General features: G+C 43.5%; 1 protein-coding gene across 4 annotated transcripts in view; it reads right to left on the minus strand.

Annotated features, from left to right (window-relative positions):
* Nucleotides 1–5,005: 5,005 nt before the first annotated feature.
* Nucleotides 5,006–15,398, minus strand: part of SLIT2 (slit guidance ligand 2) — a 214,549-nt gene continuing 204,156 nt past the window's right edge. The window contains exons 33-37 of one of the 4 annotated variants that reach the window (XM_081958929.1): nucleotides 14,920–15,074; nucleotides 12,268–12,556; nucleotides 8,927–9,077; nucleotides 7,774–7,862; nucleotides 5,006–6,871 (exon numbers count right to left, since the gene is read on the minus strand). In XM_081958929.1, coding sequence (XP_081815055.1) covers nucleotides 6,706–6,871; nucleotides 7,774–7,862; nucleotides 8,927–9,077; nucleotides 12,268–12,556; nucleotides 14,920–15,074 — 850 coding nt within the window. In that variant the 3' untranslated portion in view covers nucleotides 5,006–6,705. Of the gene's footprint in view, nucleotides 6,872–7,773; nucleotides 7,863–8,926; nucleotides 9,139–12,267; nucleotides 12,557–14,919; nucleotides 15,075–15,398 lie in introns of all 4 variants that reach the window. The other 3 variants (XM_081958930.1, XM_081958928.1, XM_081958931.1) reach the window with 3 other exon arrangements.

Consider the following 15,398-nt stretch of genomic DNA (forward strand, 5'->3'; position numbering starts at 1 on the left):
TACTTGGCTTCAAAGCGAGGCACGTTCTTGAAAACACAGAAGAAATTGTTACACGGGGAATATCAGGCCCCATAGATAAAGAAGCCAGGGAATGGAGATTTTGCAGTATCCTCCCTCTGCCACGCCCACCAAGCCACGCCCACAGAACAAAAATTTGAATTTCCCCACTGCACAGTTGGGATTGGAATTTCCCTTGCTAAGGAAGGCTGTTGTTTAAGTGCCTCGCACCCCATTTTATGACCTTTGTGGCCGTGGTTGTTAAGTGAATTACTGCAGTTGTTAAATGAATCTTGGTGGCCGTTAAGCCAATTCAGTTTATCCCATTGACTGGGAAGGTCCCGCGTGGTGGGCATGTGTTCCTATAAGGCCCTTTCGTGTGGGAGGATCTGGTTTTATTTGGGTAAGAACTGCCAAGCCAGACTTGTGCCTTCTGAGATGTAGAATTACAGATTTGTTTTCCCAACAGTTAAAACATCTTCCAAAGTATTCACTGCTTCTTCCTGCAGGGGACCCTCGCCTAGTTTGTTTGGCATCCTTTGCCTCTCCTCTCTCTCTAAAGCAAGAGTGGGCAACCTTTACGATCTGTGAGAACTTCAATTCCCAGAATCCCTGGGAATCCCAACTCTGGAGCTCCCAGAATTCCCCTTGGCTGGCTCAGGAATTCTGGGAGTTGAAGTCCACAAGTCATAAAGGGGCCATAGTTTCACACACACACACACACACACACACACACACACACTAAAAGTATTGTCCATCTACCCCTCCATGTCATCTGATGACTTTATCAATGCCTCCAGAACACTTGAAAAATAAGGAACAGAAACCAGACCGATCACAAGTAATTAACCTAAAATGGGTTGTGTAAAAACGTGACACTGAGACAGAAGAAGATATTGGGAGAAGCATTATATGGGGTGAAAAAAATACTCTACGGTTCTTACATTATTGGGGAAATTTCTTTAGTAAATTGCTTTTCCCTCCAACTTTGCATCACAAGCGAAGGTGCCTTTGACCTCGTCTAGAATTCTTGATTGGCCAAGCGTGATTGGACACACAACAAGGGAATTTCTCTTTGGTGCATTCTGCAAAATTTTATTCAGATGTATAATTGTGCTGTATTGCTGTTTGCTTGTTTATTCGTGTCACAAATTAAAACAACTAAAATAAGGGCATGTTATACAAAATTGACCAAATAACAAAAGTATTATTGTTAAAAAGAAAACCCTCGCCATTAATGCAATGAGTGAAATTTCCCCCATGAATTCTTGCTTCTTATATGCTATTTTCTTGTTGAACGTACGTGAAGGGATTGCTCCCCTCCACCTCGGAATGGATGCAAACTGTGTTTTGAAGGAAATAATAATAAAATAACACACACACCCCCATTAATGTTTTTATTACGATTCTAAGCCCTTTTGCTATCTTTGATCTATAATATGTCAGGCGCAGTAAAAGTAGTTTTATGGACTGTAAAAAGGAGAAGCTGAGAAACTTCACGGATCATTGATTTAAAGGTTCTGAAGAAGAAGGTGTAAGATCAAAGAAAGGCTTAATGTGTTTATATTGCCCTGGAGAGCAGTCAACCAAGGCCTGGAAAAGATCTTGGTCAATTAATTAAGAGGAGATAGTTTCCATAAAGCCATTCTTTCTCCAGGCGTGCTTTGTTTTATGGAACTAGTCCACATTTGGGAATTGATGACTTGAAGTAACTCAGGATTTGTGGTGGACTGCCAGTGGCCAGCGGAGCTGGGAGCAGAGTCGGAGGTTGGGGAGGAAGATGGGCCAGTCCTGGAGCCCGAGGAAGGCTCCGACGTGGGCTCTGCGTTGGAGGCAGAGAGGGGGCCAGGGCCATCTGGGAGTTACGTGCTGCCTCTGGAGCCTCCAGAGCTGGACATCAGCGAGGCAGAGGAACAGGGGGAGCGTGTGCCCAGTGTGCGCATGCACAGAGCTGCCAAAAAGCAAGAACAGTTAAGACAAAAGGGGCGACACAAGAGTAAGGCCTGGAGGTGATTGGCCCCTCCCATAAGACATAAAGGAGGAGCAAAGGCACAGGAGCCTTTGCAGAAAGCAACTTTGTTCGTTCTGGTCGGTTTAAACTCTGAAGCTCCGTTTTGACTCTGTGCTCTGTGTGGCCTTGCAAACTAATGGCCAATTAGGTCTTTGGCAGCGTTTCAAGGGAGATAAAGGTGGGTGCTTATCAGCCTTATCCCGAAAGACTTTGGCAGACTTCTGTCGGACTGTTCACAAACTATTTGTGACTCATTAAGGGCTGTGAATGAATATAATTCACAGCCGTTGAAATAAAAAGAGGGTTTTGGGGACTAAGTGTGTAATTTTTACCATCTCAGGAAGCCTAGGTCAGTACAGGATTCAGGTAGTCCTCAACCTACGACCACAATTGAGACCAACGTTTCTGTTGCTACCATCTCTGTTGCCACGTGAAACATTTGTTAAGTGAGTTTCGTCTCCTTTTACGATTTCTCTTGCTGCAGTTGTTAAGTGAATCACTGCAGCTGTGAAGTTGGTAACACGGTTGTTAAGTGAATCCAGCCTCCCCATTGATTTTGCTGCGTCAGAAAGTCACAAAAGGGGATTCTATGATCCCGGGACACTACAACCATCATAAATACAAGCCAGTAGCCCACGCAATATGGATCAGAAATGATGGTGGGTTGAATTGCTGAAGAAAAGCTCTGGACCGTCTCGGTTGGAAACAGATGGAAGAGGCCTTCATCCTGCAGTGGAAAGACAGTGGCCAGAATGATGATGATGATGATGATGATGATGATGATGATGTCAAATATCCAAATTTTGATCACGTGATGCTTCAGCGGTCGCAAGTGTGAAAAATGCTCATGTCCCTTTTTTCAATCCTGTTGTAACTGTGGATGGTCACCAAACTAACTTATAGCAAGTGATATAATCTTCCTCCATTATATCATTGCGTCTTTCACTTGTCGTTTGCCTTATAATTCAGTCACGCCTACGGAGTAGGTTCTGACCTACGGAATTATCCTGGCCTAGCCACAATGGACATATTGGATTGGAAACTTCAGATAATACTAGGAAACAAATAAAACAATATCAGTTTTAAAGATATAACCATGTGGCTTGCATCTTTAATATATATATATATATATATATATATATATATATATATATATAGTTTTATTTGTTTCCTAGTATAACCTATGAGTATCACTAAGTGTTGTAAGACTAAGTGTCTTATGATTCGTGAGGAAATATATTCTATTTTATTTTTCTTTATGTACACCAAGAGTATATGCACCAAAGACAAATTCCTTGTGTGTCCCATAACACTTGGCCAATAAAGGATTCTCTTGTCTTCTACTCTTCATTTTAATATTAATTCTATTCTCTACTCTACTCTACTCTACTCTTCATTTCAATATTAATTCTATTCTATTCTATAATTGATATCATTCTCACTCCGATCAGTCTGTAGGCATCAGGGCTTGTGATGAATGTTTGCAAATACGAAGTCTACTTTTAGAACAGCCATCAATAAGATCTCGTTTCTTCACATTCCCTCCCCAAAGGATAAAGGGAGATGCTATTATTTTCAACACACATAAATATTGGACTATGAAATTAGGCAGAATTTATTCTCTCGTGAAACGCCAGCGTCCCTGGGCAGGCGATTCAATTCGGAGGAAAAAGAACAGCAAGCGTTATTTTCATGTTAGGCTATAAAAAGCAGAGTTTTGATCCTTCGGTTCTTCGTGCCATCAAACTGGCACCGAAGCAGAATTAATCAAAAGTTTGTAGAACTAACGCAGGGCCTTGAAAGGGATGGAATTTGCTTTGCACGGATATTTTGCTTTCTCATTCTTCACCTTCTTTATCCTTCATCCATCTTCCCTTTTTTCTCTGCCTCCTTCCAACCCTCCTTTCTGTTTGGTTCCATTCCATCCTTCGGATCCACACTGCTTCACAGTGCTTTTACAGCCCCTCTCTAAGTGGTTCTACAAAGTCAGCCTCTTGACCCCCCAACAATCTGGCTCCTCCTTTTACCCACCTCAGAAGGACAGAAGGCCGAGTCAATCTCGAGCCAGTCAGGATCGAACTGATGCCAGTGGGCAGTCAGCCTGCAATGCTTCATTCTAACCACTGTACCACCAGAGCTCAGTATTAAAAACAGCTAAGAGATCTGGGATCAACTCTTAGGAAGCTGAAAATGGGATGTTTCACCCCGCAAGTTCCTCAGACTTCATTCTACCTCTTCCTCCTCCTCCTCCTCCTCCTCTTCTTCTCCATGGGTCTTCCTGCCACCTTCTCCCTTACAGTGTCAGCTTATTCCTTCCTGGATGCCTAGGGAGATTCCCCCATCATCCAGGCCATGGTTGCCCCAAAGGTGCTTTTTCAAGAGGCAACTGGACTTGTTTTTCCTTGAAGACGTTTTGCTTCTCATCCAAGAAGCTTCTTCAGTTTTGATGAATGGTGGGGAATAGAAAGTTAACGACCAGATGACTGCAGGGAATATAAATCCATTCCATTCCACAAACATATTCTGCCACAACTGAAGAAACTTGTTGGTTGAGAAGTAAAACATCTTTAAGGTAAAACCAAGAAACTCCAGTCAGAACTGAAGAAGCTTCTTGGATGAGAAGCAAAACGTCTTCAAGGGAAAACCAAGAAAGTCCGTTTGCCTCATGAAAAAGCACTTTTGAGTCATTCCTTCTTGCTTTTCTTCCATCGGCTTCTCCTCTCGATTTCCTTATCAAGCCGTCTCCCTACACGGCAACTTCAAGAGGTGTAGACTTCAACAGGTTGGAGCTAAAGTTGCCAAATTTCTGAACAAGTACTACACAGAAAAACTTAAATACAATGGATTGCAATATGCTACAACAACTGTTTGCTGTAGATTTGGTATTAGAATACAGCTTTGGCCATTCTCTCCAAAGAGAAATTCAACAATATCCGAAATAAAAGAGTTGTATGCCAAAGGACGTTAAACTCTTTTGAGAAATACAAGAAGTGGAACTGAGGTAAAGATCTGTTTAATTTACAAACGTCAGTAAAGGTACTGATCCCGGTCCAAATTAGACAAAGAAACACCATATTACACATGTACAACTATCTTTTCCTTGTATAAAAGAAATTAAACCCCCTTTTTTTACAGGGTACCCCATGATTTACTTTAAGAAAAAAGAGAGAACAACCCACTATAAAGAATTATTACCAATTCTATATTATACTTAGCAGCAACATGTTAACAAAGGAAAATATTTGGGCGTTTAAAGTAGTTTTAATAATGGGGGAAATGGTAATACAGCCTCTTTAATTCATTTTAAAGGTACGAAACGCCAAGGGAACGTTAGTTTGAGAATATCTATCTTCTAGTGTCATTTTCAACACGTAATTTCATTTTCTGAAAAGTAGCATATACTTGGGAGAAGGAGGGGGGGGGGCGCGATATCACACCTAGAACATTTGCCACCTATTTGTAAAGACAATTTCCTCACATATTACAAAGATTTGAGAGATGCCATATTTCCTTGTTATAATGAAAATAATAATCAGATTGTTTGCAGCTTCCGGTCCTATGACAGACACCAGCTGGCAGGAGGTGCAGTAAAACATATTAACCCAGACCAAATCTATTTATCCCGGGAGAATCTGCTATATTAGTCCTATTGCAAATATCCTGATTTTAAGTTTTCCTCTCTCTCTTTAAAAAAACAACTGAAAATACAAAAATATCAGGACAAATATAAATTAATATATATTAAAGCATTGGGGGGAGGGGGGGAGGAAAAAGATTGGCCTAGATGTTAAGTACAGTGTACTTCGATACAATAAATATTTCTCAATAAACAGAATACTGTATAGATCTGTTCAGGATTGATAGAAACAAAACTCCGCATTATATCTAATTTTCTCGACAATACTCTATTTTATCAATCTTATTTATATTACAAAAAAAATTAATACTGCAACAGGGTGGGTAAATGCTTTCTTCCTTTTCTTTGTAACATGCTAACATTAAAAAAATCGTGTTAGAAGATCTTAGGATAATTGTGAATTAACAAAAGCTCTCATTTTCTCAACTTCTTTTTTTTTTACACTGTACAAAATGCATCTCTTTTTTTTTTTCATCTTGTAAAAATGGATCTCCTCCGCCAGAGAGCTAACTTCTCGGGCTCGTGAAGGAAATGAACCCAAACCGAGGCGAAGCATGTCTGTCCCCCGTCCCCCCCCCCCAGCTATAGTTAAAGTACATAAAAAGGAAAAGCTGCATATTCTCCCGCATCCGTTCAAGGACCAGACTGAAAGATAATTGATCTTCAAAGTGAAAAACGTTGGGTGTTAAAAGTAGCGAATCGTTCCTATCCTGCTTGAAAATTTCCATCGGTTCTGCTTTTTACATATACATATTTCCTTCTTCAAGTCCTTGGAGTTGCAAGAAGTTTCTTTCAAGCACTCGTTTTTTTTTCTTTTTTCTTTTTTTGTTTGTAGTTAAAGTAACAGTTCTTTATTCTCGTAATAAAAATAAGCCTGTTCTGTATCTTACAATATATATCCACTACTGAGCCTTACTTTTAGTCTGAGATGTGGCCGGTGCGGGGGTTTTTCCGAAAGAAACCAGTGCGGGGAAAGTACCCGTCTTAAGAGAGGCACTGAGTGCAGCCGCATCGGATCACTTTTTCGACCTCGTCCACGAAGGAGGAGCCGTCGGTGCACTCAAAAAGGTACTTCCTCTTCTTGCTCCTGAGCGGCCTGCAACACTGACCGTCCCCACAGGCCCCCTGGCACTCCAGCCTCAGGACCTTCTCGGTCGTCTGGCACGCGGCGTAACCCTGCTGCCTCTGGACGTAACCTCTGAGCCGTTCCTCTCTGCAAGCGGTTTCTGCCAAGGGGGAAAAGGAGGAGACGTTTAAGGGGCGAAGCAGCCCCTAAAGACCCCTCCCCCCTTCTGCTTTCCTTTCAGCTCAGAAAACAAACAAGCAAACAAAGAAACAAATAATGGGGGGGGGGAACCCACAAGGACTTTCCTCTGCAGCAGGGACGGCTGACCTTTTTGGGGCGTAAAGTGCGCGTGCACACGACCCCAAAATGCAATGCATGCACCTCGCCCACTTTTGGCTTCCAGGTTGGTGCAGGGGATGCGCGCATACACACAAAATGCAATGTGAGAGCCCCCGTACATGTGCCCCCCCAGCATGCACACGCATCCCCCACGTGTGCCCCACCCCACCAGGCATGCACGGCAAAGACCTGAAGGCCACCTGGCCATCTGGGAGGCATGCACGCATGTGCAGGGGGGCTGGGCTGGGGCGACACGCCTGCCCTAGGCTCACTCTCACGGCTGTACCGGATTAAAGCTACACGCACACCCAGAGCAGCCTCTTTCCGGGGCTGATTTATCTCCAAACTCGAAACGCACCACAATTACTGTGACAAGAAAATTAAATCTTTTTCTTCATTACAAAAATTCAATTCTTCTGTGTTTTTCAACAGCCAGCTGGTTTCTTTGACTGTTGGGAAATGTTTGAGACAGCATGCAATTTCATTTATTGGACCTAAATACTATCCAATCTGTCATTTAACAGAGGCTCCGTAAATTATCCAGGCATAAAACCAGCGTAAGTGGGCGAGCGCAGTCCCTACGTCCTATTGTTACCCCATGGATGCAAAAGGACAGAATGAATAAATGCCAGGAATGAAAGAGAGAGAAAGGGGTGGGAGACAGGAGACACAGCACAGAAGTGGAAGGGGAGGCTCACGTCACCCTGTTTCCATCCGCCTCACCTGTATAATTCGACGTGATAAGTCAGTTGAAGAGGAGAGGTCAAAAGTAGAATTTGGGATAAAACTAGCAGCAGAATCATTGGTTTTGGCTTCATAGTTGCAGTAGGCAGAGAAACAATAAATACAGAAAGATACAGCAGGTATAAGGTGGCAGTTTAAAAATAGCAAAAGGTCGCTTCTGAAGAAAGAGAAAAGTTTTTTTATAGCAAAATCTTGAAAGGGGGAGATAAAGAAAAACCTTCCTGGTTTTATGCTATAAAGTAAAGTAAAAACCATCCTTCTCCAAAACTTTCTCTTTCTGTTACGTCATCCAGCAAAGCGCCGAAAATGTAATAAAATTGTTTGTCAGGGATGGAAATAAAGAAGAAAATAATAATTAAAAAAAAATTCAAAAACTGTATCGCATGCATGCAGAATGGGTTTTTTTTTTTTTAAAAAAAGAAAACTTTTCTCCCTTTTGCTCTCCAGATAAAATGAGGACTTTTCCCTTCCCTTCTCCTGGGACAGAGAACCTTTTCGGCCCAACCGCACCCTGCATGCGCTTGTACCAGCTGGATGCCACACGCATGCCTGTTTTTTTGACGTTTTGGGGGCTGTTTTCAAGCCAGTTTTTTGGGGCTCGAAAACAGCTCGAAAAACAGCCTGAAAATTCCCAGAAAAATGGGCCAGAAAATGGCCTGGAATCAGCCAAAAACAGGCTGTTTTCGTGACCATTTTTTGAGGAATTTTCAGAGCATTTGTGATTCAAAAAATAGCCGGGAAAAGGTCCAGAAAATGGTCCAGAAAATGCCTCAAAAACAGTCCTGAAAATGGCTTAAAAATGGTCTGAAAATTCCCCCAAAATGGTGCTGAAAACAGCCTGGAAACAGGCAAAAAACAGGCCATTTTCCAGGCTGTTCTTTGATTAATTTTAGGCTGTTTTCAAGCCCTTTTTGGCCCCCAAAACGGCCGGAAAAGGGTCTTGAAAATGGCTCAAAAATGGCTTGAAAACGGCCCGGAAACCCAGCCACATGTGCGCCGGAAAGCAGAAGAGCAGCTGGCGATGGCACATGTGCCCACAGAGAGGGATCTCTGCCTGCCCCCTCTGGTATGCGTGGCATAGGTTGGCCATCCCGGCCCTAGGAGGCGCATTCCCAGCCGATCGGAGGCTCACCTTTACTGCAGCTGTCCCCGGTATATCCGCTGTGGCACTCGCAATATGGTTTTCCAAGGCCTGAAAGCCTGCACTTGCCATGTTTGCATCGGAGGGACTGGCAGGGGTTAAACACCTCCCCGTCTCCATCGCAGAGGACGCCTCCGTATCCCTGCAGGCATTGACAACTGTATGAAAAGGCATTGATTGGCAAGCAGGTACCATGTACACATCTACAGGGGAGACAAGCCCAAGAGAATAAGAATACATTATTCCTCCGACCGCAGGCTAAAGGGACACGAACAGTAAGTGTGGTGGGCTGGACTGCGAAGGGAAAGGGGTGCTTTGCTTTAGAATGGCAGAGTTGGAAGGGACCTTGGAGGCCTTCTAGTCCAACCCCTTGCTTAAGCAGGAGACCCTCTACCATTCCAGACAAGTGGCTGTCCGGTCTCTTGTTGAAAACCTCCAGGGATGAAGGACCCACAACTTCTGGTGGCAACTCCTGTCCCACTGGTTAATTGTCCTCACTTTCAGGGAGTTTCTCCTTAATTCCAGGTTGCTTCTCTCCTTGATGAGTTTCCATCCATTGCTTCTTCTTGTCCTGCCTTTTGGTGCTTTGGAAAATAAATTGACACCCTTTTCTTTGGGGCAGCCCCTCAAAAATACTAGGATACTACTATCATGCCCCAACTAGTCCTTCTTCTCTGGACTAGCCATACCCAATTCCTGCAACGGTTCTTCCCAGGGGTTCAACTCCAGGCCTTTAATCCTCTTGCTTTCTCTTCTCTGCACTTTTTCCAAAGCCTCAACATCATTTTTTGTCATGTTGTGACCAAAACTGGATGCAGTACACTAGGTGTGGCTGGCTGGGGGATTCTGGGAGTTGAAGTCCACAAGTCTTAAGAGTTCCCAAATTTGGACACCCCTCCTCTGAGACGTCATGAATCAGCTTGGGAGCCTCCAACTGACAGGCAAGGATGCATAAATCCCTGGGCATTGGGAAAAGAGCCACTGTAGATGTGTAATGGAAGACCTGAGTAGGCTACTACAGGTCTTAAGTTCCGCTTTTCTCAACAACACAGCGACACAGAACCCGCAATCCCCACAACGGCTGCATGCGTCAGATCACTTAAACTCATATAAATACAGTGCAGTACAAGTCCTTGACTTACAACAACTGATTTTGGGATGGTTTGAAGTTACAACAGCACTGAAAAAAGTGACTTATGACCCTTTTTCACAATTATGACCAGTTATGACCCATCTGCCATCCGCTTAATGGCTTCTTTTAAGGGCTGTTTCCAAGGATGCATTTCAATCTAAACAGAGTCTAATCCAGAATCACCACAGCGGATGATGCCTTGATCTGTTCAGCAAGTTTTAGGACCATAACTGCTGGCCGAGGCGTCCCAAGCGCATGAAGCAAATTCCTTGTCCCAACAAAAAACCCTTTGATTAATTGACTGTGAATTCTGCTCATTCCCATCCAGCAAAGTCCTTCAAGGGAGGATTTACAGTCACAGACCTTCTCTGGCTTGGAGAGCTGCCAGGCCGAGATCTTCATTACTTGGCATGGAGTCTCAGAGAGTCAACAACCAACGAAGTGAACTAATGGTCTCCTGCAAACTCCACTCCCCTTTTGCTCCTCTTTCATTTCCTCTGGGAGGGGCCATTCATCGTCCACCTGTGACCCTACTCCCAAGTCAACCCCTGTTCTTTAGCTGTTCCCTTTGTCTGGCAACTCCGCACATGCGCACACTGGGAACAGGCTCCAGCTGTTTCTCTGCCTCACTCATGTCTGACTCCAAAGGCAGCTGATAACTGTCGGACGGCCCTGGCCCCCTCTCTGCCTCCGACGCAGAGCCCTCATCAGAGCCTTCCCCAGACTCCAGGACTGGCCCATCTCCCCTCCCCCCTGCCAGCAACCTCCTCACTGTCCAAATCTGCTGCCAGTAACATTCAAGGGAATCGGAGCCATCTACAGGTTTCCTACTCTTAGTTACTGGGAGCAGAGTAGTTCTAAATTGCTAATGAGAACTTCAAATTAGTCCTGCTTCTTTCAGGGATGCCTGGTGTGGTTCAGTAGTGGTTTTGCCTGTAGGTATGTGATTTGATCCGGGGCATTTCCTTTTAGGGAATTTGGCCTGATTTTAGAAGAATTCTTGGGGCAGAATCTCCTAATCCATCAAATATTCTGAGGCCCCCCAAAACAACGGTAACATTTACATATCCTGGTAGTCGATTAGATTTTTACAGGCCACTCCCCCCCCCCCCCACGAATTCACCAATTTTTGGAATAAAATCGTTGTGATAAACAAAATACTGCTGCATAATGGCTACCGCTATCCTATAACCTATATTGTTGAAAAGGATTTGGCCCTGCCAATCCATTGCCCGAACAAAATTATTTCATGAAGTATTTTCCTTCCAGGCACAAACCAGACACTTTCTGCTCTGAAATCCTTTCTACTGAAATTTAACCCAACGGGACTAAAAGAAATGACTCAGGACACATCTATAAAGTTGAGTTACGCCATCAACTTTGTAGGCTGTGAATACAGGTCGAATTCTGATCATACAATTATGAGCCCAACGTGTCTGCTGCTAAGTGAGACATTCGTTAAGTGAGCTTGGCCCCGTTTCACGACCTTTCTTGCCACACTTGCTAAGTGAATCACTGCAGTAAGATGGCCGCTAAATGAATCTGGCTTTTCCCCTTGACTTTGCCTGTCAGGAGGGGATCACATGACCCCGGGACGTTACAACAGCCATAAATATGAGTCAGTGGCCAAACGTCTGAATTTGGATCCCATGGACACAGGGTCGTAAGTGTGAAAAATGGCCATATGTCACTTTTCTCAGTGCCCTTGTACCTTCGAAGCAGTGGTGGGGTTCACCTGCTTTGCAGCTATTTTGGGAGAACCAGATGTTAAACTGCCTAAGCAGTTCGGGGAACCGAAAACTCCTTTTGGCTTTTCCCCCCACTTCACAGGGCTAATCCTGAAAGGAAGGCAGGAAGGAAGGAAACAGCCCGGTGGTGTTTCTAGCCTGATCTTTGTTGCCCTGCTTACAGAAACTGCCTCTCTGGTTAACCCTTGTGACATTGTCACGGCTAAGGCGAAGAAGCGCCCATCGACCTGAGTGACGTTCAGTTGGCCACGCCCACACGGTCACATGACCACCGAGCCCCGCCTACCCAGCTGGTCATTAGGGCAGAGAACCGGTGTTTAAATTATTCGAATCCCACCACTGCTTTGAAGGGTCACTAAATGAGGCGTCGTAAGTCGCAAGCCCCCCTTATAGAGCTTCTCTCCCAGGCCAAAATATTTCCCCCTTCAAAGTGATATCGGCCAGGTACTCACTTGTTCCCCAGGCAAGGGCCGTTGGGTTCCTGGTCGCAGAGGGAGCCGCTCCATCCCTCGTCGCACTCGCAGGTAAAGCCGGACGGGCTCGTCACGTGGCAGGTCCCGTGGACGCACACCTCCTTCAGACACGGTTCGCAGCCTGGCAGGATCCCCACTTGCAACGGGACGTTCCTGAAATCTTGCAGCTCGCTGTTGATGAAGAGGTTCCGGAGGCAGCCGTGGAAACTGGTGGCATTCTGGCCCGGAGTTTGGTGCAACGCAGCTACGTTTTCCTTCCGGGGCATACCTGGGGGGGGGGGGCGGATGACACGGGTGAGCAGAGTGAAGTCCTGGGTCCCTTCAAGTAACCGGCCAGCTACAGGAAATGCCACCTGGTTTCCTCACTTTATTTATTTATGTATTTTAAATTGGTTTTATTAAACATTTTCCAGTTTGAAAAGAACAAGAGAAAGACACAAAGACAGATAACACACAAACAAAAACACAAACAACATAACAATGCAATATACTTTTACAGCTCCCCGTATCGGCCTGTATATTCTGCTTTTGTAGTTTACTGTTCCATTTTTGCCTTCTCGTGGTTTTTAACAATTCTAATAGTACTGAATATATAATAGTTTAGTGCATATAATCAAACGTTACATATATACATCTATACATTTTTCTTCGTAGTATATTCGATAGTTTTCAAAACTTTTACTTCTTGTTTTGGCTTCCGTTCTGTAGCCACTTGCACCGTCTACTCCAAATGTTTATAACAGTCCAAGCCTTTCTCTTAACTCCATGGTCATCTTGTCCATTTCAGCACATTTGAGTATCTTCCTAATTACCATATCGTCTGGGGTGGGGGGGTTGTAGTTTTTTGTTTCCAATTTTGCGCAAAGGTGATCCTAGCAGCGATTAATATGTGTAATGTTATATACTAGTATTTCTTATCCACCTCTGGGTCTATTATACCTAGTAAACATAATTCTGGTTTCAATGCTATCCTTTGTTTCGTAATTCCTTCCAGCCAGCCCTTAATTTTAAACCAATATTTCCTGGCGTGGGGCCACCTCCACCTCATATGACAGAATGTTCCAGACTTACGTCCAAATCTCCAACATTCCACAGATAGGTTTGGATACATCTTGGCCAATCTCTCTGGTGGTGCCATTGGTAGAATATTTTATATAAATTCTCCTTATAGGCTAAGCTTTTAGTAAGCTTATGGTTTCTCTCCCACAATTTATCAGGATTAGGAGAGATTAGGAAACCTGTAGATTTTGTTTATTTATTTATTAAACGCAGCTCACCAAGTGGCAACTCGAGGCGGCCTGCAATACGTTTTTTTTAGATAAACGTTCAGAACACCCCAAAGTGCTTTTTTCCCCCCAAGAAGCCACTGGACTTTCTGGTTTTTCTTTGAAAACGTTTCGCTTCCCATCCCAGAAGCATCTTCAGCTCTGATTGGTGAGGAAGGGAAGGGTTTCTACTCCTTGCAGACAGCTGGTCCTTTGCATCCTTTGAGAGGGTCCTTGAGGCCACCTGGAGGTTTTCTCTGTGTCCTTGGGGCCCCCCGAGTGGTGCAAATGGGTGGTGGAGCCTTCCTGGAACTGCTAAAAGGGCAGCACTCAGGGGGCCCCCGAGGACACAGAACCAAAATTTCACCCCTGATTCCACACTTCGAGAAATCTATTTTAGTTAATCAACTAAATGCAAAAAATGCAAAAAAAGAAGCACATAAACATAAAAAAGAAAAACTAAAAAAGGAACAGGAAAAAAAATACAAGATTTACAGTATATTTAATAGGCTCCACTCTTCATACAGTACAAGGTACTGTGAATAATTCTACCCATCCAAAAAATAAACCACCTGCCTGAGCTTAAAAAGGCTCATCCGCTGAGCTGCTGTGACACTTTTAGTTATTTTTTTTAATAAAGAGTTTTATTATTTTTCAATTACAAAGATGAAAACATTCCATCTTTCCTTATGCAATGCGTCACCTGGGTACAAACGTCTCCATGCTACATTGTTCCTCATTTGCCACATCTTTCACATCCATATTAGCATTATTTCCCAAAACGTAATATTACATTAAACATTTAAACATTATAAAACTCTTCATTTTTCTTCTTAATATCTTCTAGTGGTGATACCATATTAACATGAAACATCATTATTCTCATCATGCACATGCTAGCAGTTTTCATCTTATTTATATCTCTACCTTAATATATTTTCTACTTATTTTTTAGCCTTCTTCATTTCCAAAGTCCTTTTTTATTCTCCAGCCTTGGTAAAATACTTCCCAAATCCTATAATATTCAGTTTGCTCTTTCTCCTTCATTGCTAATGTTAATCTGTTCATTTCTGCACATTCTCATATTTTCCTTCTCACCTTCTCATCAGTAGGGAATCTCTGCACTTTTCCAATGTTGTGCAAATACAATCCTAGCTGCAGTTAATACATGGATAATTAAATATACATTCTCTTTATTATGAATTTCAGGGAGAATTCCCTGCAGAAATGCTTCTGGCTTCAGCTCAATACGTTGTTGCGTCATCTCCACTTTTAGTTATTTTAAAAAGTGGGAATCACTGTTCATCTTCCCTTTTGCCCTACGGCGTTTCCCAAGAGCCCAGAAGCTGTGGCAGCAAGAACTCACCTCCAACATAAAGCGGGGAGTCAAAATTCAAAGTAGACTGTTTAGACAGATTGGTGATGGTTTTGGGGCTTCCTCCATCAATAGATAACGACAGAATCTGGTCCATGACTAATAATTCCAGCATGTGGAATTTCCCATCATTGATGGTCTCGACGCTGGGGAAGGGAAAGGGTTTTAATTTCATAAATATAAGTCGCTGCACCAAGATTTTAAGAGTAGGTGTCTACGTATCCCACCCGTCCCAACTCCTTATATTAAGCTATCAGAGATCTGCGTAATGCCCTAAAGTTGAGGTCCTTGGGATGCAGAAAACTTGTGGGAAACAGAGATTTCCTAAATGTGCATAAGAAAAACAACTTCAAGCTGCCACTTATTTTCAATGCGGTGATCCTTTTGTGGCTTTGGGAAATCTGTAATTAGAGAATCAAAAATTCACTCGAGGATATTCAGAAACAGGCAGCCCTTCGGCTTACGACCCA

This window comes from Natrix helvetica (assembly GCF_964273705.1).
Source record: "Natrix helvetica genome assembly, chromosome: 7".
NCBI classification, from domain to species: Eukaryota; Metazoa; Chordata; class Lepidosauria; order Squamata; family Natricidae; genus Natrix; species Natrix helvetica.